Genomic DNA, 25,621 nt, shown 5'->3' with positions numbered 1-25,621 from the left:
GTGGGGTGTGATTATGGGTTTCCGGTCCATGCCATTGGAAGCAGAGACAAGAAGAAAAAAAGAAGAAAAGGGGACCATGCAGCGTCAGTTCCGACCCACGTTAGTGGAAGGGAACTGACGCTGCAGGGACAGAGGCTAGTCAGCAGCACACTTCTGTGTGTGCTGCCAGAAAGGTAAGTGGGGGCGGGGGGATATGCGGGAGACTGGCTAGCATGACCTACGTGATCAGCGGGACTTCGCGGTTCGATATTTTCGGATTCGCAATTTCCCAATGCGCAGTAATCACGTAGATCCCGGTTAACCCACAATAGCCGCCCCAGCCCCAGAACTGCTCAACATAGCTTAACTTTACCAATGGTGTAAACGCCTGTGCCCCACAAACCAAAACCCCCACCTTCCAGGATACCATCAAGAACAGTAGTCATTTAGCCAGAAGGCACCTCTGGGTCTAGCACTTTGTTGTTCTTCAATGAAGATCTGGACTTGTCCCAAGCCTCTCGGTCTGGCAACAGCTCGTACGTGCTGGTGAGTAGCCTGGGTCCCAGCCTGGTTGTTGCTCCTTTCTTATAGCTGTATCGGGATAGCTGGACCTCCACATCTCTGTGAGACACCAACAACAATGTTTCTTCCAAATAATGCTTAAGATCTTGTGGGTCGTCATAGAACCTAGAGACTGCATACTCTGCCGTAAACACCATTCTGGTGGGAGCTAAGAGGCTGAATTGCAGCCCCCTTTGGCAGAGTTCAGGGCGAAGCGCAAGGACGTCGTTTTTCCTCCAAGTCACAATGCGCTTGGGAAAGTCCTGAGAAATGAAGATCTGATATCCCTCGTAGGCCAGCTTGTCTGTTCTCTTCTGCACCATTGCAAGGATCTGGACAACCTGGGTATTTCTGAGTAGACGGTATACAGTCTTTATAATGAAAACGTAACAAACAAATTTATAACGAAAACTAAATAACAAAAAGAATTCGAAAATATATGTGGGGGTGGGGTAAATGGTTAAATCTTGTGGGGAAGTGGTTGGGGTGAGTTTTTACCTTGGGGAAACAGGTGTTTGGGGGTTGTAATTGTTGTCGTTATTTTTCTTTCGTTATATTTTCATTTGTTATTAATGCATTTGTTAATAAAACATGTAACCTGAGTAGAGATGTGATCAGGGAACTCAGCTTCTTATCTCTGCTGCCCGTTCCAGCTACCACTCTGTGTGCCCTTTAGATTTCAAGACGAGGCGTAATATTAAGTTGGAGCACCTCGGCTAGCCACTTCTCCAACCACTGGATAGCATACCAGCGCTCCTGCTCCTCATCGATCTATCAGCAGCATTCGACCTCGTTGATCACAAAACACACTGCCACCATCTCTCTATAGCAGCCAACTTCTCCCCAAAAGCATGCGCATGGATCACCTCATTCCTACAGGAAAGGGCCATGAAAGTCTTCTCGGACTCAGCATGCGCATCTCCTAGCCACATCAAATGTGGGGTGCCCCAGGGCTCCTGCATAGCACCCACCCTCTACAACCTGTTCACACGTCCTCTCTTCAATCTCCTCGATTCTATGGGCATCTCATAAACAAATTATGCGGATGACACCCAAGTACTCATCCCGCTTACAGGTGACTATGAGCTGGACAAGAACACCCTCAACTCCATCTACGCCACCATCCAAGCCTGGATGGCTGACAATTGGCTTTGTCTCAATAGCGAGAAGACCGAGCTTTTACTTATTGGGTCACCAACCATTCTAGGCAACCTTGACAAACAATACACCTCTTTTACCATCGACAACATACCGATTGCGGTATCCCAAACAGTCAAGACTCTAGGAGTCTACCTCGACTCTAATCTCACCATGGACAGGCATGTTAATGCCATAGCCTCCTCATCAGCATACTACTCCAAACTCATCTATGCAGCAAGACCCTTCCTATCCTCACAAAATGGCCTCACTATTGCTAGGGCCATCATAGGATCCAGGTTGGACTACTGCAACGCACTCCTTGGTGGGACCTCCGGAAAAAACATCGCTAAACTCCAGCTTGCCCAGAACAACGCCCTCAGGGCCGCTACAGGTTTTTCCAGGAAAGACCACATTTCTGACCTTAGGAGGCAGGTCCACTGGCTGCCCACTAGGCAGAGGATCATCTTTAAAATCCTCTCCCTCATCCATAAATGCCTCCATGACCTTGCTCCCCCCTACCTTGCCCAGAGAATTTCACGACCCACCTCGGCCAGGCCCACCAGATCTGCCTACACCAACCTGACTTCTACCCCCAAGACTTGTAGAGTACGTGCGGGCGGTTCGAGCTTCTCAGCCCTAGCAGCCTCACATTGGAACGCCCTACCTTCGCTCCTCAGGGGGATTGACTCTCACCTAGCCTTCCGCAAAGCCTTAAAAACTAGGCTGTTTGTCTAAACCTACCTGCCTTTATATCTACAGGCATACGAACGTCATTTGTAACTATGCTCCGCTCCTCTCTCTGTAACTAAGTACCTTATGTTTCCTATGTTTACATAATCTTGCTGCTTACGCATTCATGTAATAGCGCCTCGATGTCTATGGGCTGCAGTGCGCTCTACAAATGTAAATAAATAAATATGAACCTTCAGCTCTTTCTGGAATCCTGAAAACCATACTATTGTTTCTGTGGTTCCTATCTTCTAGCTGAGAAACCACAACCTCCAGCTCTCCCACTTGCCCCTGAATGTGATCAAGACCTTCTAATCCGTCTTCCAATGAGGAGATCCTTTCCAAACCTCCACCAAAACTCCCCAATGTCGTTCCTAATCAATTTAATTTCCTCTTGGACATCGTGGGTACGTCTATCAATCGCAGACACGGTTTTATGTATGAACATCAGCTCTGCCATTTTCGTCGACAGTTCTCCCTACAACAGCTGTATGGAGAGGTCCTGTAGTGGCACGCTATGTGGAGAACTTGGAGGGGACTTGTATGGGATTCAAATTGTAATGCCTTCATGGAAGCCATCCTGGTCACTCAGCTCCGTAGGGTGCCTTCATTATCCCAGTGCATTCACCTATCTTCCTGGCAGTGGTCACCAAAAAAGTGCTCTCAATCCACATACAGGAGATCAGTAACTTAACTCCAGCACATGCACCACTGTGAATGCTTCCTCCTTCACCCTTCTAAGATGGCTGCCCGCAGTGTTAGATGCTGCACGGCATGAAAACGGAAGTAGGACCATGACAGCTTTCCTAACGGCCCCAGCGCATCTCGCCGGTCCCTCCCTAGTCTCAGGAGCGCTCCTACCCCACCTGGGCTCCGCTCGCTCTGGGCACTCCACCTCAAATGCCGGCACCTGGGCTCCTGTGGCGTCAACTCGGGCAGTAGCTCTGCACTGTCAGGAGGTGGTCCACACCACTGTGCCCACCGCTCCTCATGCTGTGCACCAGTCATTCGGCGTTAGAACCGGAGCGCAGTGTTAGACTCGCCTCAGTCGACTTGTCTAGTCCGACTCCACATCAACTCCGGAGGACCCCATCCCAATCTGGCATGTTTAATCCAACTGCATCTGCCATACAATTATTACACACAGTCCTAGGGCGCGTAGCAAATAAGTTACGCGGCCATCTTGTGGACTGCTGGCCACACCTCCTCACCCCCACCCATAGACTTTTGTAGACAAGACCCACCATAGACCAGCCTGTAGTAGACGCGTTGCGCAGTAGATAAGCTTGTCGTAGACAAGGCCCCTTGTAGCTTCCTGCTAGGTGAGTAGAACCCTCAATGCGCTTGGCAGATGGGGAGGGCTCATATAGTGTCTCTGTATAAGCAAGGGTCAAGCAATTGCCTGTCACCATTTTATCCTCCTTTTCCTTCATCTTCTCTCAGGCACAGGTTCTTTGTGAAAGGTGCCTCATTAACCGAGATTCTACCTATTCACTTCAGATTACCTTTGATTTGATTAAATGAAACAAAATAAACTTAAAGAATACTATTATGAAGGAAACCCAAATCAGACAATTATCACTTTAAACAGAGGTTCTATAATCACCATGAAGTTGCCTCTGCCCCCCACCGATCATATGTGGAGTTCCCCCAAGGCTCCTGTGTCTTCCCCAAGCTCTATAACGTATTCACCAAACCGCTTTTCAACCTCCTAGACTCAAATGACATCTCCTATACAAGCTACGCTGATGACACGCAGATCCTGCTACCGCTCTCGGGCAAAGGAAAATTCCCTCACCTTGAACACAATCAACTCAACCATCCAAGCCTGGATGGCATCTAATGGTCCCCTCCAGTCCTAAAAAATCTCAGTCCTCTCTACTCAAAATTCAGCATCGACAATCTTAGCATCAGTGTCTCCGCCTCAGTAAAGACTTCAGTGTCTACTTGGATTCCTCACTCTCCATGACACGCCAGGTGAATGCCATTGCAAACTCAACGGCCTAAACAACAAAGGTGATCAACCCGCCATTGCAAGTGATACAAAATAATACCATTAGCGTGGCCCTCAACATCCCGACAAGAGAGCATATTTCGGAAGCAAGAAGAAACGCACACTGGCTTCCAATCAAAGAAAGGATCATCTTTAAAACACTTGCCATCACCCATAAATGTCTATCAAATACAGCACTGCTCTACATGTCTTGAAGCTTTGTAAAAGCCCAGTCATCCAGACCAGTCAGGAAGGCCTATGTTCACAGGCTAGTCATGCCGAAATCCAAGGGTAAAAAGCAGAGGCTCGAGTTTTACCTCAGTTGCCACCACACACTGGAACGCCCTCCATTCACAACTGAGAGCGCAACAATCTTACTGGACCTTCAGAAAGGCTTTGAAAACGCAGCTTTTCAGCTAATGACTGTCTAACTCACCACTTACTTTGGTCCTCTCCTTTACCTTTTGTATAGGAGCAAGAAAATCAATTTAATGATTTCTTTAAAGAAAAGATAGTGCTGATCCAGGAAAACATTGCCAAGAAGAGAACTGGGAAGCTGGGGGGAGGGACGGAGAATGAAGTAGTTGAAGTGGGGGAGGAGATGGAAGAGAGTTTCGAGTTTCAACTGGTAGCTGAGGAAATTATTTACTCACTACTGTTACAACTGAAACCCACAAATGACCTGTGATTTGCAATGCCAGCCTGTACAGCTAAACGTTTGGCTGCTAATTTAACACCATTCATGACATTATTTGTTAATAGATCTTTACAGAATGGTCAGGTCCCCAAAGTTCTTAAAAAGGCATTAGTAAGACCGCTGTTGAAAAAAGCCTAATCTGGATCCTAACTGGCTAAAAATTACTGGCCAGTCGCCAATTTGATTTGGCCAACTAAGATACTGGAAAAAATCATTTGTACACAGTTCCAGGCGTTTGTGGATAAAGAAAATCTATTAGACAAACTTCAATGTGGATCATGGGATGGAATCAGCACACCTAGCAGAACATGAGGACCTGCTGGAGGCTGCGGACAAAGGAGGCTCCACAGTCCTATTGATGTTGGACCTGTCCGCAGCCTTCGATACGGTGGATCATAACATCATGACACAATTTAATATGAAGGTTGGTAAGGCATCACACCTAGTAAAAGAATGGTTTGGATCCTTTCTAAAGGACAGGATGCAAAGAATGGTACTTGAGCGTTTTGCTTCAGAATGGATCTCTCTGGACTGTGGAGTACCTCAAAGGTCATCCCTGTCTCTACTCATTTTTAATTTATATTTTCGCCCTGTGTTTGGGATATTTCGGAAGCATGGTTTTCGGTTTCACTATTATGCAAATGATACTCAGGTCTACATCGAGAAACAATATGGGGAAAGCCTTCGATAAGATCAACCTGTGTATGAACAAGCTTAACGGGTGGATGGCAGATAATCAGCTCCAACTTAATGCTGCCAAGACTGAGCTGATACTCGTTAGTCCTAAAGGGAAAATGTCCTAAGAGAGTCAGAAACTGCACGTGTTGATTTCGGGGGAACTACAATATACTAACAAGATCAGGAACCTGGAATGTATATGGCAATTGAACCTCAGCAGCGAGGCTCAGGTGGGGGCTAAAGTTAAAGCAGTTTTCTACGCAATTCGTGTGCTGTGTACTGTACTCCCTTTCATTCCAGTCAAATACCATGTGGAAGTGGCGAGTCCTATGACTAGCCCCCATCTAGACTATTGTAACAGCCTGTTAGCAGGAGCCCCAGCTAAACAGATAGCCAGATTGCAGCGAGCCCAAAACGCAGCAGTCAGGCTAATTGGATAGCTCAACAGAAGGGATCACATATCTGCCTTTCGAAGATCCCTACATTGGTTCAAGGTAGAGGACAGAATCACATTCAAAGTGGCATGTCTTGTATACAAGTGTTTGAAATGACTTCCTCCGGATACCTTGTGGACAGGATTATTCACTACTGCCCACACAGAGACCTCCGCTCTAGAGACCAATCTCTAATCCGTGCCAAATTCTAAATTGGTCTTTGGTGGAGATAGAAGATTTGGTGCGTTTGTTCCGAAATTATGGAACCAACTACCATTAGAGATCAGGTCTGCTAAATTTCTAAATATTCAGAAAGATCCTGAAAACCTTTCTTTTTAGATAGGCTGCGTTCATATTTACATAACACACGCTGAATCGATAACCTGAAATTGCATCTAATAGTTTACATCTGTCTGGTGCACACTAGAAATATTCAGAATCAAAATCAACCTGGTTGTAACAGTGCCTAGATGCCTGAGGGTTTTGCACACTTAATAAATGTAAAAATAAATAAAATAAATAGATATTTGCAAACCACCCAGAAAATTATATGAAAACTCGGACAACAAATCTTTGAGAAATTAGCATTGTGACTCCCCCCGGAACAAATCCCTGATGAGGATCCAAGCAGGGTGTGTCCATCCATGGTAGAGGAGTCAGAGGAAGCTAAAATCCACAACCAGCTTCCCAAATATGATGGATATTATCTGTGTCTAGCAGGTATTCAGATCACATATATTTAAATGTTTTCCTCTTAAAATGCCAAATAAAGAGCACAGTAGACCGAGGACTCCCACATAAAAATGTTGTAAAGAATCTGAAGATGGCCTTCAGGGGTGGAGCTAAGGGGAGTAATGCCTATTTGTTGACTGGCTGAAAAATGTGTCTGATAGAGCAGTGAGTGAAATGTTTCTCTTACAATTGAAACAACTTAATTTACAGAGGATTCCCAGCTGGATGATTGGGAATAGTCAAATCATGTGAATCTATGAAAGAACCAATGCTGAAGAACCATACCTAATTTGAAACAATAAATTAAGACATTCTAGTTTGCAAAGGTGGGATTTCCATAAAGACAACCATCACTTGCATAGTTCTCTAAAGACTGTCAAAATGTAATAGCACATTTATAAAAAAATATGAGCCAAATTACTGGCCAGAATTCAAAACACTTTAAAGTTGAACATTATTTTAGGAGACAGCAAAGTTTTGTTTGAGCCTCAAGCAAATAATCTGGCTTCTCAAGCCCTGTAGACCATGACCAATTCAAATTTCTCAAATTGTAGAGCCTTACCCTGAAGCAGCCACTGCGGTAAAACATCCAGTTCATACTAGCCCCCTGTTCTCACCTTATAGGGACCATACCAAACTGAACTCCCAGCATATGCTGACCATCAGACCTATGAAGCTAGATGACCCATCTCATTTCAGGAATACCTTGAATCCCAAGGCCCTACAAGGGAACCTGCCAATGTTACCTGACCATCTGGTAGAAGAAATGGAACATGAACATGTACCAACTCTTAACATTCTCAACCTATAAAATAGAAAGAAACTCAAGGAAACTGTCAAATAGGGCAAGAGGTTTCAAAATGGACTCCACTTACTTGTTTTTATTGAGGGTGTCTATGTACACGTATTGGGCAAGGAATCAAATGAAACAAGGTTTCCCACAAGAAACAATAATAAAAATGGTCATGTTGCCCTTCTTCAAATAACTGTCTCTCCTACTGGGTGTGGGTAGACAAGCTCTTGGGTCTCTGAAGTAAATGTCCAATTCTTTTTAATTCTTGGGAGGTTGCTCTGCTGCTGCTTAAACCAGACATTGGAGGCTCACAATGCGCCTAAACACTCTTCTCTTGACTGCTCTAGATGTAGGATTTCTGGGTTCCCATACCACTCGATACCAGATGTTGTGGGCAACCGCTTTGTTGATTGTGGACTGTAGGTCGAGGTGGAGATGGGTCCCTAAGGTGGACAGCACATACTCTAGATTTCTTCGAACTCTAACCAATTTCAAACTGCTGGTAACCTCCTTGTGCCCTTATTCCTCCTCTGTGGGAAACCTCAGTGTATCCTCACACCTAATCCCCTTGGATTCTCTTCTCAGGTGGCCAGGAAAAAGCCTTTGCTTGTGGATCCTGCCCCTGGGCGTGGAGATGCGACAGAGGGTCACCACGGGGAGGGTTGGGGAGAGGATGTCCAGAGGCGAGACATGGTATTCCCCTTTTCCTTGTAATAACCAAGCTTACCCTCACCCCCTGCCTTTATAGGCTGTTGCCAATCACTTCCCTTAATTTTCCTTCATTCATACCACTACAGTACTGGGAGGTGGAAAAGGTGCCTAGGAGTGGTCTACAATAACATGTCATTTCACCACTCTGATACTGAGACGAGGAAGAGGCCTGAAGACTGTTTGTAAGGGTAAGGCATGTGCAGAGAACGCCAATAACTATGGTCAGGCAACTGGACTTGAGGGCTCACACCTGCAACCTGCTAAATGGTTGAGCCGACAATCAGGAGGGAGAGAGCAGCAGGAGAGAAGCTGGGCCGAGCATTTCAGCCTGCGAGGGAAAAAATTCTGTTGAGAAGGATGCTGCCGAGGAGGGTTCTGCCTGGAGGCCAGGACTCCGGCAAATACCCAGGAGAGACTGCGACGCCAAGGCCCGAGCAGGCAGAGAGAGTGTCACCGTGGTTTGAGCCTCCCTGGTTGAGGAGCTGTGGGGCACGGAAGAGAAATTGCTGCAGGCTACTGATAATGTGCGCAAGAGGTGAGGAGAGCTGCCGGCAACCCACAGAGGCAATAGCCAAGTGCTAACGCGGCTCACAATGCTAAGAAGACTTGCATGCAGAGCAGAAGAGGAAACAAGCAACCTGGACGAGCAGCCACCGACCAGTGAGTGAAAAAAAGTGAACACTCGTACTGGGCTCTCCTGGGGCCAAATGTAATTGACGAATGAACAAAATGAGATGTGAAAGCTAACCCAAAGTGAAGGGTTGGAGTGTACAATACCAGCAAGTTGAACTGCAAGTGAAAGAATATGAATTAAGAACTATTAGAACCCTGGCGAGGGTGAATCAGAATGTAACAACCATCTGCAAAGACATATAGTAATTTTTTGTTTTATCTGGTTCTTTTTGTAAAGGCTCATTGAGCCAAAACAAATAAAAAAAAAAATAATAATAAAAAGATTGGCCCTAGCCGGGGCTTTAAGCCGCCAGGAATCCCCCGGCCAGAATTCCCCTCCTTTGTGCCCGGCAGGAGGTGCGGCAGCCCCTCAGCCAATGAGGAGGCTCGAAGCGGGGCCATCCCTGCTCCGAGCCTCCGCACAGCGTGAGGCTGCCATCATACCCCACCGGGGATTAAGGTAAGTTATTTATTTATTTCCTCTCCCCTCCCTGCCTCGCCCCTCCAATCCCACTTAACTTCGTATTTCTCCTTTTTGGGAGGGGACACGCTGGGAACACCCATTTCCAGCGCATCGCTCGCGATGGCCACCATGGAAAGGGGAAACTGACTGTTTTCCCTTTCCCAGCAGCCAGTTCCTTTCACATTTTTTTTCTTTTCTGTTCCGAAATTGTTCCGAAATGCTGGAGCGTTTCGGAACAGAAAAGAATGCTATTAGTACCCCGGTCTTGCGGGGCCTCGCCTCGCCGCCGGGGCATTACCTGACTCTGTAATGGCCCCGCGGCTCAGGGCATATTGCTTAATTGAAAACCGAATTAAAAGAAAGCATTGATAAACCTATGAATGGAATGCAAGATTGTGTGAATCACACATAACATATTGTTAGGCAAAGAAAGAATCTTATAAAATACAATGAAAAGCCAGTAATGAACATTACGGAAGAGTGTGAAAGTAATGTGGTGAAGGAAAGCGAGCACCATGGAGTGAACTGTATGAAAGAACACATTGTGGCAAAGTTAAGAGACTGACAAGGAGAAAGCAAAGTGAATGTGAACCCGAACACAGGTGCAAGGATAGAAGCTGAAGTCTTGGGGAATGGAAACCTAAGACCTTATGAACTTTGTCGTTGTGTTGGGGAAAGAGAACCCCGAGACCATTTTTGGTACTGTGGTGTCTTCTTCGTGAAGGGAACCCCAAGACTTTTGGAACTATTTTGAACTTGGCAAGGGGAGTTGGAAAGCAAGGCAAGAGCTGGAAGAAGCTCAGAACTTTAATTTGGAACACTATTTGCGTTTTGGTTGACATCCATACACATTGTTTTGCTTTAGCTGTGAGAGCAGATATAGGTTTTGGACAGTTAGTGCTTTTACTTAAGTTGCACTCACGGATTCCATTTAGGTTGAGAAATCCCACCTTAGCATAGGGCAAGTTAGGCCTTCAACCATCCTGACATTTAAGTTAATGAAACTATTTTGTTTGAACCTGTTGTCTGTGTCTTGCTTCATGATGCCTTCACACCTCACATAGTATGGTTCTGCCTAGGGCCGACCTGGGCCGCTGGAGACTTTCTATTCTGGCTGACTAGGCCTTGCTCTCACTCTTCAATTCCTTACTGAGTCTTCTTCCCTTTTGGCACCTTTCCCACTGTACCAGTCTCTGTCTCGGATACAACAGCCTCTCTTTCACTCCTGGCCCTGAGGTATGGTCTCCATTCTTACCTCCGGCTTCTACCACCTCCCTTGTGAAGTTGTCCTACTTTTGATCTCATCACTTTCATGCATTTCTCTCCTCTATTACAATTTCCTTCTTCAACCTTTCTCCTCCTGCTAGTACCCATCTTCATGTGTTGCAACTTCCACCACTATCACTGCCTCTTTCTGGCCACTCCTGCCTCATGATATACTGGTTTCTTTTTGACTGCCTTGCGTCGTCCTTGACGCAACCTCCTCTTCCCAGGGTTGGACTATCCTTTTCACCCCATCCTTTCTACCACCTTGAGATGTTCTTTTTTGCTGCTTTTGTCTGTTGCTTCTCCTCTGATGGGAACACTTCTTTTCACTACTACCACTTCCCAATATTCACTCGAGCCTCATGTTGTTGCTTCTTTGCCTGCCACCTCCACCACTCTTTTCTCGTACTTCTTGTTACCACTTGCTTTGCTACCATGACCTTCCCCCGCACGCTCTCCTCTTACCACCACCTTCTCCACCTCCCTTTTAGCTCTCCTCCCGCTCTACACTGCTGTCACGTGCCCGCCTTCTCCGCTCGAGCCCCACCTTCTGCGCCATACAGCAGCCTCCAGCCTTTATCAAACTCAAGCCTCCGGTTCTTACAATCCACACTGCTGGACTGGGCTGTCTGCCTGATATAAGTACATTCCCCCTGCCTCTGGATACGAGTCTGGCTGGGGGAATGCACATATGGCTCCCAGGTAGCCGAGGGCTACTGGCTGCGGCTCTCAGACCCACTTTGGTTAGATTGAGGCTATAGGCGACAGCCTAAGTCTCTATCAACCCAAGTGGCCACCTGGGTTTTTATAAACAAGTATGGTGGATCATGCAGGGCTGCTGTGCCTGGGTCAAGCCTGTAAGGTGGGGGAAATGTTACAAGACAGAAATTAGCTCTCTGGGATACATGCAAGAGGGCACCAGGCCCTTATTGTTAGGAAAAGGAATTATTTAAATAACCACATCGACGAGCTAGCTAATAGTACATCAGAGACCTTTAAAATCCTTGGGGAACTGACTGCCCCACTCCAGAGTCACAACAATTAACACTGTCACAAGAAATGGTGAATAGGTTTGCTTTTTTTCTTCAGGCAAATGCAGAGTTCGCTCAGCAGGCTAATTCAATATCCAGATCTTACTTCAAAGACGTGAGTTCATGGGAAGACATTGTCAAAATTACCAAATCTATGAAAGGATTGGCAGCCTCGCCCTAGACCTTTCCAGGACCAGATATTCAATGCTGCCCTTTCCACATGGTCTTTACCTCGCCTTTAAACATTCTACAGTGTTCACTCCTCAAAAAGGTGTCCGAAGACCCTAAAATCCTTGAAGCCAACTGCCTGATCTGAATTATCCCTTTTATGGCCAACAGTTTTAAAAATGGGTCACCAATCAACTAGAAGAATACAGCCAATCACAGGGATCTCTCCATCCATCCATCTCTTAGTGACTGTTGTCCAGGCTTTGTGTGATGTTGACCTGGCTAACCAATTAATTGTTCAGATTAAGTTGGATGCACAGGACACTTTTGTTTCATAAAAGCACTAACAAATCAATATTAGGCGCTCGGCCACCCAATGCACCTGCAAATGCAGGTGTTATATTTAATATCCAGAAAACCTAAAAACTGAATAAGCTTAACTTCTTGTAATGCATTGAAATGTTTTTATGAATGCAGTTCAGCTTATTTTTAAATTAACTATCATCCAATTTTAGCAGTGTTTCCAAATCCAAGCTGACATGATAATTATGTGTACACATAACAGAGCAATCATTATTACAGTACTTTCTATTAAGAACTTTCCAGCCCTGTCCTCTCATCTTTGAAACCACCTGTTCTTGCTATGCGGAAAGAACTTGACTGCTCCTTGAAGCAAGATCCACAGTTCATAAATGCACCGAATTAAATAAAAGCACACTTTTCCAGTGATCTGGCATGTAGCACCGTCCCACGCTGAGCCCCACATTATCACCCGCCACGCACAGAGGTAGCCAAAAACAGCATAAAGCACTTTAAAAATCCCACAAATAATGTTCAGCTTGGTTCCATCACTGTGACAAATTGGGTTATTAATTTATTATCAAGGTAATTAAGCTACTGATGTGTTTGCTTCCCACGACTGAGCTATTTAATGGCTTACATTACTGTGCGTGGCAAACCTGCGCGTTTCCAGAGCAGGAATTCCAACGCCACCCCGGCAGTTCATGGAAACAGAAGTTGAAATCGTACCAAAATGCCCATCAGGGACCAGCAGCAGTTTAGTAAATTAGCAATCAAGTCCATTGTTTTGCAGGCTTTCATTAAATCATTTGTTCTTCAACTGGCCTAGCAGTAACGTGTGATTAATAAGGGTCATGTGAAGGTTTGTTTTCATGGGCATGATCCAGGAAGTTAGTCTTGCAAGTGTAACTTTTCAACGTTTAACTGAGGAGCTACATTTTGTGGAGTGGAGCGGGCATCACAGGTGTGCATTCACAGGAAAGCACCTATGGAGACAGAGTTCCCGGGACTATGGGTATTCACACTGTGATGAATCGTGCAAGCTACTCTTAGAAAGGGAAGGGCGGCTCTTAGGATAATGGGACGAGTTGCACTGCACCGGATAAATGGAACGAGTTGCACTGCACCATAGACATGCATCTAACTTCATGCAGATGGCACCGCACGATTGCTGTTGGCTGTTCTAGGCAACATGTTCATGCTCCCTGTTTGCTGCAGAACACACCGTAAACAGAATTAAATAAGAATTGCAAGTGCGGCTTGGTAATGGGCGCGTGCATGAACCAGCAGACAAGATGATTGCCGTGATAGCAAACCGGGAACATGCTTTAATGAGGAGGACGATACAATTCCTGGAAATCGCCTGCATCGTCACCAGTGGCAGTATGCAGAAAAAGAACGCAGAACAGTACGCAAAAAACAAGCATCTGCCTCGCTAACAGCTTTGCCTTTGCTAAAGGGGAACTCGGTCAGTCGTGGCGGGCTCCTCAAAGGCGCAAAACCTGAGGCATCAGGGACGAGGACTGCGTGGTGGTAAGGAGCACTGCCTTGAGAAAAGTGCAGCGTCCCACCACACCTTCCAGCCCCTGCCTACTCCATTTTCCCTGTGCGCGGTCGGTTGTGTGGTATTTCCCAATTTTCTATAACAATATTCTTCGTCTCCTCTCTTTAGAGCTAAAGTGCCACCTATAAAACAATGCCTCATTACGAGTTTGGAGGTAGCCATGCCCGGCTACCCCAAACTCGGGTCCCGCGAAAGGGGAATTACCGGGCCATTCCGACCTTGGAGGGCCCGGTAATTTCCCCATTTGTGCCCCTAAAGGCCTCTATAGGGCTCAATGGGAATGGGGAGTATGATAGCAGCGGTAACGTTCATAACGGTACCGTTGCTACCATCCTGGTCTACTCGCGGGTGACACACTGCACGCCTGGTCTGACTAGGCGTCCAGAGCGGCACCCGCTAGCAAACTCGTAATGTAGCGGTGAAGCAACAATGCCGCCGGTAGCACTACACTACAGTCGTAATGAGGCCTGTCATTCATGGGTCAAAACTATGCTGTGTAGGAAAACTTGCAGATTTGTTCTGCATCCACAATGCCATGCACCTCCCATACACACTATACATATATTTAAGATTCACTAAGTAGCACTAAAGCACATGTGCGAGACAAAAATAACTGAGGTTAGTCCCAGTGAATATTGCGTATTGTGCCAACACCAGGGTTTCTGGGCTTGGTTTCTGGTTTGGAAGAGGCACATCACAATACCCAAGGTTGAGATAGCTTTTTGGAGTCACCCCAACACTGATGGGGAAAAGGCACCCCTTGAAGCAGCAAGCTTTCATGTAAACACAATATATAGTTTGTTTCCAGATTTGTAGAGATTGCTGGAAGCCAGATACACATTACAATTTCACACTGGAGAATTACCTGTTTTGAGCTGTTAACATTTCCCGTTGTGGATGTGGTCCGCTGTACACAACTTTGCTCAGGCCATGCTGGGACAACGCGCCTTCGGTGAGAACCATCGACCCAATGCTGGATGGCTGAAGGGGAAGAACATCCACATGTATTAATTTCAGACCTTGGTATCATGCAGCATACAAAGAACATACAGCGATAAATTGCACATGGAAATAGGGGGGAGCCAAGAAAGGGGGTTTACGGGAATGGGGGGCGGGGTAAGCAACGCAAATAAGAAATGGGGGGATGGAACACAACTATTAATGGGTCAAATAGGCTAACTGTCCCCAAGGTCTAGCTCCTAGAGGTAGCAATACAGGGGTACTGCACATGGAGGCCTGGTTTGCAAGTAACTAAGGACTCGGAACACACCCGGGGAATAAGAGTGCACAGTACATAGATGCGTCTGCACACCATGCCCCGAACAAAGGTATACTGCGTTCATCATCACTTGACCTCCACTTAAACAAGCACAGTATATGTGAACCATTTATTATTATAATTATTGTATTTATTGAGCATGGACCTAGTTTCGGGAAGCAACAGAGCGCTTTACAAGTCATTGGGAGAAGGACACTGTGGGAGAAGCAGAGATACAATGGATCAATACAAGAGCGTAGGGAGCTAACAATGGGAAAGAGGGTGTGGTTGGGCAGTTTGGGAGCAAGGGATCCACAAGCAACCAGTAGAGGAAACAGTGGGGAGCAGATCGCCCAATCTCAGGTGGGCGGGGTGGACCTAGGTGTTAGGGGGGGGGGGCATTCCTTGAAGTGGAGGATCATGAGCTCCTTCCCGAAATGCAGAAGCAAAGGAGCAAGGCTCTCATTTAGGCCTCTACATTTTTTTGAAAAAGCCCATAAAAGGGAATCCACTGCTGCAGAAATCTGACTGCTTACCCAGCGGGAGAGATACAACAGCAGAAGAGGCGTTCCTTTATGTATTCATTAGTAGAGTGCAAAATGCAAACTGGGGTGCTGCTTGGGGTGGTAAACCTTTTAACATGTATAAGTGTGCTGACAAGTGGTGAGATGCTGTCAAAGGCTTAGGAGGATACAGGGGTAAAGAAGAAGTGTGATCGACATGCAAGGGCTGTAAGTGGAGCACGCTGGAGCAGGGAGGCGTTGAGCAGCAAGGTAGATTGGGGCTCAGTTGAACAACAGGAAAGAGACTCGGTGACTGCAGAACGGAAGTTGGTTTCATATTAAGGGGGCAGAAACTGATCAATTTCGGGCTACACACCCTACACGTGCCTAGATTTCAGGCCTAACAGAAGCTGGTCAGCAGAGCATGAGCTACAGGTGGCACTTCAGAAATCGGCATCTAGGTATGCGGGTGTAGCTCCACATAGTCATATAAAGACTGAGTATATCAGTTTCAAACCGATCCAGTCTTATGCAGGGATGTCATTTCACCAACATGCCAGGGGTAGCAGAAGTGACATCACACGACCCTTGACCTCTTATGACATCAAAGGAAGTGATGTAATTTGACCCCACCCCAAAGCAATATCACGGGAAGCGATTGAACACAACCTTTCACCCCTTGACAAAACAGGGAGTGACATCACATAGCATCATTCCTAAGTACACTGAGAAAAAATGTTACGATATCACTTTAATGTTATATACATTTCATACAAGAATGGATCACCATATGTATCGTTAAGATCAGTGTGTATAGGCCCATATTACCAAATTACTGTGAATGAAAGCCGACGTCCATTGCCAAATGATAATGATGTGTTATTATATAGCACTCAAGCTTAAGTGATTTATATAGAATAAATATACATACAATATCACCCAACCTGTGTTGGTACTCATTTATCGACCTCAGAAGGATGAAAGGCTGAGTTGAAGTGTTTAAGAACAGACTAAATCAACCCCCTGAAGTGTGCCTGAAATAAACCTTTAATGAGTCTAGCAATTATTGTAATGACAAATTATTTGGTATTCCTATTCTTTCTTATTTAGGGTCACTGCTGAAAATGTTAGACTTGTGGAACCACTGAAAGTGGCATGAACAAGAAAGCCAGCCACTCCAGAAGCAAAGGGCCACATGGCACTGGGCACAGCACAGGACCTTGTATTAAAATGTACACAAATAAACCTTTATTTTTTAGGGGTAGCAAGGGAGACTATAGGGGTAACAAGAAAGACATCAGGGGTTGCCGTTGCCACCCCTAAATGACGTCCCTGGTCTTACGACCAAACCCTGGTGCAGGTCCCCCCAGGAACGGGGTTACTGGGTGAGTCGAGCAAGGAGTCGGCTGGCTGCATTCCGACATGTCTGAAGACTTTTGATGTGGCACAAGGGATGTTAGCCATGTAGGTGATTGAAACAACAACTGTGGAGTGGTTCCCATACGGGGTGCATCAGAGGATTGTTTTAAGTACTTCTGTTGTTGTAGAACAATAACTTTGCAATACCCTATTTAAGGGATTCATGCTGACGGCAGAAAAACAGATGGCACCTGGTACCTCACCTTGTTGGTGATGGGGGTCATTGGTGCCTGAAAATGGAGGCGGGAAAAGGAAGGACTTTATTTTATCAAACATTTGGGTCCTGGAGTAAGAATCTCGTGGTTTTCACCATTTAGCTTTTAGACGGTTATATCGTCCATTTCGAGGGTGGATAAGTGATGGCACATTAATAAATGATACTGAAGCAACATTATTTAAAAAAAATGCAGTTTAAAGAGCACATGTTCGTGTCAATGGGCCTCATTGCGAGGTTGGAGGTAACCATGGAGCTATTAGATATTAGCTCCATGGCTGCCTCCAAAACCCTTCCGACTCCGCCCTGGGGAATGGAGAAATTACCGGTCCATTCCGAGGTCAGAGGGACCGGTAATTCCCCATTCACAACGGCCGTTCCCCATTTCCATTTGAGCCCCATAGTGCTCAATGGGAATGGGGGAAGGCGCTAATAACGGTACTGCAAATTGCGGTACCGTTATTAGCTCTAGAGTGGCACGCCTACAAAAACCAGGTGTTAAGGAAGGACCCGCGAAGGGAACTCGTAGTAGGGAGGTAAGGGATTACCGGCACCGGTGCCCTTACGGGTGCTGGTAATCCCTTACCTCCCACCTCGTAATGAGGCCCAATAACTTAAGCACCAGCACCTCTACACATAAACCTGGTTACAAAATGCAGGGTTTCAATCTAATGTGAACGCGAAAGCATTCCTTACCATGACATTATGTGAATGGCAGCGGTGCATGGCAGTAGCGTAACATGACTGTTACTTATTACATCGTCTTAAGGCCACATAGTACTTCTTACAGAAATACTGTACAAGAAGAACATGAGTAAGCAGAGTCTTGCTGTGTCCAGTTGTTCTCAAAAGGAATGGAATATTGATGAGGCAACAACCTGTTGGTGGGGATGATGTGGAACGGGAGGAAATATTACACGAGCACTGTTTTTTTTAGTATCTTCGCACACTGGCATAAGTCTAACTGAATGATAAATGAATCCAAGCAGCTCCAGCTGAGCTACAAGAACAGAGCCTTATGTGCAAGCATAATTACAAACATCTAAACTTACATTAAAGATGCTTTCAAGAAAGGCTACTCCCGGCCACCTAATATCAAGGCATGTAGGAGGATGCAACATTGTAGCCTGTTTGACTAAGCCTCATGTTTTGTGCTAAGTGCAATATAACAAGCGGGGTAGGAGGTTCATTTTCACTGCAGTTATCCAACCCATCAGTGAGATCTCTTGACCCGCTCATCGTTCCAGATCTTGTTCTAGTATTGTAATCAGAGGAGGAAAGTTTTCCCCATATAAATCTTTCAGAGTGGCAGTTAAGCACACTCCTGGATAAGCTATGGCAGTCGTGTCCCATCGGATGGGGCAGATGCCTTGGATGGCACTCAACTCGTGTGTAATGAGGCCCATCCACAGTGCCACTGATTTTCCAAAATTGATATCAAACCCCACTGCTTGACCAAACGCTCCGAGTTCCCTTAATGCCGCCTGCATGGAGGGGATGATGTTGGTGATCGATAAGAGCACATCATCGGCAAAAAGAGACATTTTATTGGGAGAATTCTGTATTATCAGGCCCTGAATTGCATCATTCCTCCGTATATGTTGCGCCATCGGCTCCATAATGAGAGCGAATAAAAGGGGTGAAAGTGGGCATCCCTGACGTGTCTATCATGTGGTAGGGATCGGGGGAGAGCGCTCCCTATTAACCTGGAATGAAGTATTCAGGGCGTAATAGTTGGCGGCTATCGCTTTCCTGAACTGGGGACCGAAAGCCAATGCCTCCAGCATCAGTTGCATAAACGACCAGTCTACCCTATCAAACGCTTTTGTAGCGTCAGGGGCCAGGATGGCCAGTTTCTCGTTATTCTTAGCGCCCCATTCTATCAAATTCACCGCCCTCCTGATATTGTACCCAGTTTTCCTACCTAATATGAATCCTGTTTGGTCGGGGTTAATCAGACGTGGAGTAGAGGGTCAAGGTGATTCGCCATCACCTTAGAATAGATGTTGGCATCTATATTCATAAGCGCAATTGGCCTATAAGAGGCCAAGTCCTTCAGATCCTTCCCATGTTTTAGCGCTAGAATTGTGGTAGAGTGCTGCATTGAGGGCGTGACACTTCCTGTCTCCCGGAATGTGTTAAGTAGGGAATCCAGGGGCTGGAGTCTAAAGAGTTTATAAAATCTAGAAGAGAAGCCATTAGGGCCCGGGCGCGAGCTTTCAGTGATTTGATGACGGGCTCCACTTCTTCCAGGCAAATCGGGGCCTGCAGCGCTTCCTTGTCTTCCTAGGCCAGTTGGGGTAGAGAAGCCTCTGCGATATATATTGTCTCTGTGCCTCCGTCGATCTATTCACACTAGTCATGCTCTCTAGTAAATACGCTTGGGCTAACTGGATTTTATCCTGCTCTTCGTTGTGGGCAACTCCTTCACGGTCTCGTAGTCCGATGATATAGTTCCTCTTCTAGGTCTTCGCCAGTTTCCCTTTCAGGAGAATATTTGCTCTGTTGCTTTTAGCATATTACGCCTGTTTCACTGCTAATAGGGTCTACACCGTCTCCTCTGCATATAGTGCCTCTAGTTTGTTGCTGGCCACCCGTAGGGCAGCGTGAATCCTTGGGGACCAACCCTTCCTCTTAGCTTCGTCCTCTATGCTCTGAATCTCTTGTTCCAGGTGGGTTCTTGACCGTTTCTTTCTCCTGTAATAGGCTGCTGTGTGTGCTATTAGGACCCCTCTGATCTGACCACTACTTTCATGGTGTCCCACGTTGTGGCCGTGGAGGTCAATTCCGTGGGGTTTTCTTAAAATGAGTTATTAATTGTTCTCACCACCTCGTCCCTTAGCGCTAGATCATCTAAGATCGGGTCATACAAGCACCAGTGTGGTCAGGTCGCTGGGGAGGGGTTCCAGGCTCTCATCTGCAGTACCACAGGAGCATGGTCCGTGAGCACCATTGGGGCAATGTCCACCTTATTAGTGTAGGATAGGAGTTGGGGCGAGACCAGGAGCAGATCAATGCGTGAACACTTGCGATGGACATGTAAAAAGAAGGAATAGTCTTTCTCCTGGGCGCAGTACACTCCATGCATCCACCACTCCCAGGGTTCTGAACATATGGAGCATTCCCAGTGCGATCTTGTAGTCTCTGGGAGCAGACGCATGTGATTTATCTTGCTCTGGGTTTGGGACCCCATTAAAATCGCCCAATGACAACGTGACCCTCCAAGAATGGGAGGAGGATGGATTCCAAGTCTGATAGAAAGCGCTCTTGGCCTTCATTTGGAGCGTATATCGAGACCAATGAATATAGCTGGCCTACGAGCCTCCCCTTCACCGCAATATAGCGCCCCTCCGGATCTATGATAGAATCCAGATCCTCAAATGCGATATCCCTGGCCACCAAAATGGCTGTCCCGCCACCCACTTTTGGAGCCGTCCCGAGGCCAGGAACTGTTTTGGGAAGTCCCTGTTCCGCAAGTGGGAGTAGTCTACCGGAAGTAGGTGAGTCTCCTGGAGGAAGATCACTGCACCATTCAGGTCCTTCAGGTGTTTTAATATGACTTTTCTCTTTACCGGCAAGTTGAGGCCATTAATATTCAATGTGACAAAGTTCAGATGTTGCGAAGAAGATTCAGGCTCAATATCTGGAGTCTGGAGATGCTGTGAGGGGTTAGCAGGGGGGGGGCGGCTAGCTTGTCAGTGTTGGCCATTGATCGCGTAACCCTTCCACTGAATATGCTGCAACTGTCTTTTGTATCAACTGAACAACAAAAAACCCTAAACTGAGTCCTAACCTTGGACTCCTAACTACTATACTGCCCCCTGTCTTCGGCAGGGCTCTCCAAGGGTCTTCAGGTGTCATCCACCTTGGAGTTGGTTTTCGACCGAGTGGGGCCCCTTCTTTCTTTCATCTTGTTTGCTGCTTCCACAGGTTGTCTAATCCGGACTGGTCTGCTTTCATGAGTTGCGGGTGCCCGGTCATCTCCTGTTATGGCCCTTCTGGACTTTTGACCAAGCTGTCCATCTGGGTTTCGGGGGGAGGGGCTTCCGGGTCACCCGGGGAGCCGGGCAGGGCGCCATCTCGCTCATCTGGTGAAGTGGGATTCAGGATAGTCTGCATCTTCCAGATGGGCGATCGTGTGGGATACCCCCTTAAAGGAGAACTGAACAGCCGCTGGGAACAGCCAGCGATATTGTATCTTTTGATCCTGTAGAAATAGTGTTAGTGGCCCGCTTCTGTAACATCACCGCCGCTAGATCCTGATAGATTTGTTGGGGGGATCCTTGGAACGACAGTTCGTCTTGGGAGCAGCCTATCTCCATTATTGCCTCCTTTGTTGTAAAGAAATGGACGTGGGTGATCAAATCTGGGGGGGGGGGGTCCTCCCTCTCCAGGCCCTTTCACTGGCGTAGCCTGTGGGTACTATCCAGCAGTAGTTGAGACCTCTCCACGTTCAGCAGGAGGGATTGAAACAAGTCACCCACGTATTCAGCCAGGCCATGGCCCGGAACCGTTGAGGGCACCCTTCTAATGCATATGTTGTTCCTTCTGGCCCTGTTCTCCAAATCCTCCTGCTTTATTCCAGAATTCTGTTTCTATCTGTAAGGGCCTGGATCTTCCTTTGAACTTCGAGGAGTGTCGCTGAGTGCTCCTGTGTCAGGTCTTCCACCTCTCCCAGCCTCTGTTCTGCTTCCGTCACCCTCTGGCCAGTGAGTTCGAGCTTAGTGGTGAGTTCAGACATACAGGAGCAGAATTCAGACTTAATGTCCAACATAAATGCCTTTATGTCTTCTCTGGTGGCCGCTGTCCGGCTCACCCTGGTATGGTTTGTAGGGGGGATTTTGTTGCCTCTGTTTTTCTCCCTTTATCACCAGTGAATAACATGGCAGAGATGTCCCCACTTTTCGGGGTCCTAAATTGTTTGAACATGGTGCCGGGCTTCAGATGTACACTACAGGATCCCAGTTATTGAAGGCGGCCACCACCAGCTGTTATTCAGTATTTGGGGGGATATACTTCGTTTGTTGCCATCTGAAAGTCCCACCAGACTGCTGCAGAGATTCCACTGGCCAGCTATCCAGAGATTGATAAAAGTACTGAGGTGGTGGGGTGGGGTCTCCCAAAGGAACTCAGGTTGGCTGGCACTGTGGCTAGATCCCCCAAGGTCTCAATGCAGGGGAGGAAGCAGGGCCAGAGGACCCAGCATTAGTTGAAGAAGGGGGGGAGGTTTCCACTACCCCCTGTTGGCTCACCTCAGCGTGCAATTTCGGAGTGTCTCCTGGAGAGCATTGTTCTGCTGGGAGAACACCAGTGATTAGCCTTACCCATGCTAGGAGCATTTGCGTATCTCCAGCTATATTTCCATCTGGCGGACTGCAGATCACCCCCTAGGGGGTCCAGGGGCCTCCTCACTCTAGCATGCCTCACCTCTCAGCTGGTTGCTCCATGGGGGCTCCAAGGGCCGGCTTGTGCAACCTCAGCCAGCTGGTGCTTCCTCGTGGCAGATTGTCCCTCATTGCCATCCTGCTGCCCCAGCTGACCGTGTTGTGGGGTACCAGGACGGGAGGACGGGTCTTGGTTCATCGCAAGAGCACTACGTTCACCCTCTCCCCGCCGGGGTGTTGTGCAGCTGCTCAGTTATCCAGGGGATCTGGCGAGCCAGAATCCGCGGCCGGCAGGATTCAGTTACCTCCCCCAGGGGTGTCCCGGCTTCACTTATCCCTCCTCGGGAATGCGGCGAGGTTGCAGCTGGCGTCTGCGTTTCATACTCAGCTGTCGCGGGGAACTCCACAGTGTCAGGTCCCCCTCCAAAGCCTCCGGTATGTCAGTTGCACTCCCTTCAGGAAGTGTGCTCCGGTACTGGGTCTGGGCTCCTAGGCTCAAGCACCACAGTCAACCCTGCTGCTCCTCCGCCCATGCGAGCTTGACAGGTCTGGTGCAGGAAGGAATCGGACGACTCACGACAAGCTGTGGAGCTGTCTCACCGCATCGGCCAAGGCTCCCCTACACCTCACCTCGAGTGGATCCAAGGTGTTAAGCAGATGGGTCCGTTCCGTGCCTCTTTCAGGGACTGCGCTCGTCCAGAGCTCTGCTTTTCAGGATGCCGCTCCTCCTCCCATTCACATCCCCCGTGGCTGGCCACCATATTGGCGCGTTGGACCCGGGGTCGTCTCAGACATACCCACCCGTTTTCACGAGTGAGGGGTTCGTAAGAGTCGGCAGCAGGCTTGTTGGATGCACAGCATCTTCCGATGACAGGTTCTACTTCATGTGGGCACAATGTTTCATGGAAACAGTAGTACATTTAGAAAGCTAAGGGCTACACTTGGAGGCCATCAGCAGAGCTGCCACATCGGCGGCACTGCTGGCCACAACCCCAATGCAGAGTCTTTTTTTTAAAGCATACCTGTAAAAATAAGTTCACTTCAGCCGGTTTGATAAAAATGTTAAATGAAAAGTCTAGTGGCTGCAAATGGAAAGTTAATCTTATGGTTATTCAAATTATGTATGGGTTACAGAAACGAGCAAAAGGCTTGGTGTGGAGAGGTATTTTGTCTGAACAAAGTGCAGTTCAAAGAAAATTTACTAAATGCTTTTTTTTTAATTCATATTTCAGCAGATTTACCATTATCCTCAGGACACGGTATAATCTGCAGTGCAGTTCCATAACTCCAAGGGATGATAGATAGCTAGTAGACACTATCTAAAGGAACCAAGCAATGAGTTAGAAATGTTGCTTAACTAAACTCAGTTACTGTACATTGAGGTACCTAGGGTAGTAACCAATGCTGAGGACATATTGGCTGGCTGTAGGGAATCTTGTTAATAGTAATTTTATTTTTGCAAGAAGGGAATATGTGGAATGGTATGTTTCTTCAATATTGAGCAGGGGGTGTACTTTTTGAAACAATCTAAATGGCTTGACAGTGGGCGGTGCCAATGCGGCACTGGGAGTATGGCAAGCTGTGGCCTAGAATGGGCCAGAAAAAATCATTTGGTGTGTCATTGCAAGAGAATAAACAGAGGAGAATGAGTGATCACATAAGGTCATTCAAGTAGAGGATAACATTTAAATACAAATGGAGAATTTTAAAAATGGGAAGCTTGTAAGGATTCAGGGGGTGACGGCTTGTATGGTAGTCTATCAACTACAATTGAGCGTTCGCCTAAACACTCAGTTTTAGCTCTGAGGTGGAGTTTTATATTTTAGTTGAATTGTTGTACTGTTTTTTTTTTATGTACCTCTCTTACGCAAGGCTTCTATTTTCAGGTTCTGATGGTTCTAGGCTGCCAATTTATGTTGGAGAAGTGGGAGAAATGACAGCTCCACTGACCGGATTTAGGGACTCTATAAATGTAGTGTCTTGGAACGTGAATGTTATTAATGGCCCTGTTAAAAGGAGACACACTTGATCAAGATGGAAGAAGTGAAAATGTGTAGGGGCTGGGTTGGGCAGGTGTTTCATTCCTCAAGTTCTAGAGGTGTAATGATTTTGATTCGGAAAAAAATTTCCAGGAGAGATTCTGGTGTTCCTTGGTGAAAAGGAAGGGCGGATGATTTCAGTGACATTGGGATCAGGACATGGTAGTGTTAGTATGTAATACACATATGCACCAGTAATGAACAGTTTTTTTGGGAGACGTGGGATGGCATTTGCAGGGTGCAAGGGAACAAAATATCTTGTTAGGTGGATTTGAATGTGGTGCTGGAACCTTTCCTGGAAAGTAGTAGTCAGAGATTTTGAGATGGGAGAAAGGGAGGCGCTGGGCCGCCTTATGGAAGATTTTAGTTTATTGGACGTGTGGAGACTGGTACATCCATCAGGCAGAGAGTACACTTTTCATTCGGAGGCACATAATGTTTACTCAAGAATAGACAACATACAAATCCGATATCTATGGGGCAAGGGGATACAAAACCCACGCTACTACTCCCAAACCCTGCAAAACATCTTGAACAGACTCATGACACGTGAGGGACAAATGTCCCTATTGACATGGAATGTCAACGGGCTGGGCTCCAGCATTAAGTGGAGGCTGGTGCTCCAGTTCCTCAACCGGCACTCCCCAGACATAGCACTCCTCACAGAGACACCTAGTTGGGACTGACTGTAACTTGTTTAGGAGATCCAACTATTCACAAGCATACCATGCAGGATTCTCAAGAGAGGCAAGGGCATACTGGTTCTCATTCACAAGAGGGTGCTATTTCTACTCAGAAAGTAACAGGCTGACCCGAGAGGCTGGTGTGTAGTGCTATTAGGCAATATGTATGGGAGTAGCTGAGGCATTATCACGATCTACGCTCTACCACCA

General features: G+C 46.9%; 1 protein-coding gene across 5 annotated transcripts in view; it reads right to left on the bottom strand.

The window, feature by feature from the left end:
* The window catches only part of HYCC1 (hyccin PI4KA lipid kinase complex subunit 1), a 711,655-nt gene that overhangs the window by 247,600 nt on the left and 438,434 nt on the right, over window positions 1–25,621 (bottom strand). For all 5 annotated transcript variants that reach the window (XM_069648331.1, XM_069648332.1, XM_069648333.1 and 2 more), the window contains one exon: window positions 14,777–14,892. In XM_069648331.1, the coding sequence (XP_069504432.1) occupies window positions 14,777–14,892 (116 nt within the window). The remainder of the gene's footprint in view (window positions 1–14,776; window positions 14,893–25,621) is intronic.

This window comes from Ambystoma mexicanum, chromosome 2q (assembly GCF_040938575.1).
Source record: "Ambystoma mexicanum isolate Mex_15411 chromosome 2q, UKY_AmexF1_1, whole genome shotgun sequence".
Classification (NCBI taxonomy): Eukaryota; Metazoa; Chordata; class Amphibia; order Caudata; family Ambystomatidae; genus Ambystoma; species Ambystoma mexicanum.
The sequence above is the reverse complement of the archived record's forward strand: the minus strand, read 5'-3'. Positions and strand labels throughout refer to the sequence as shown.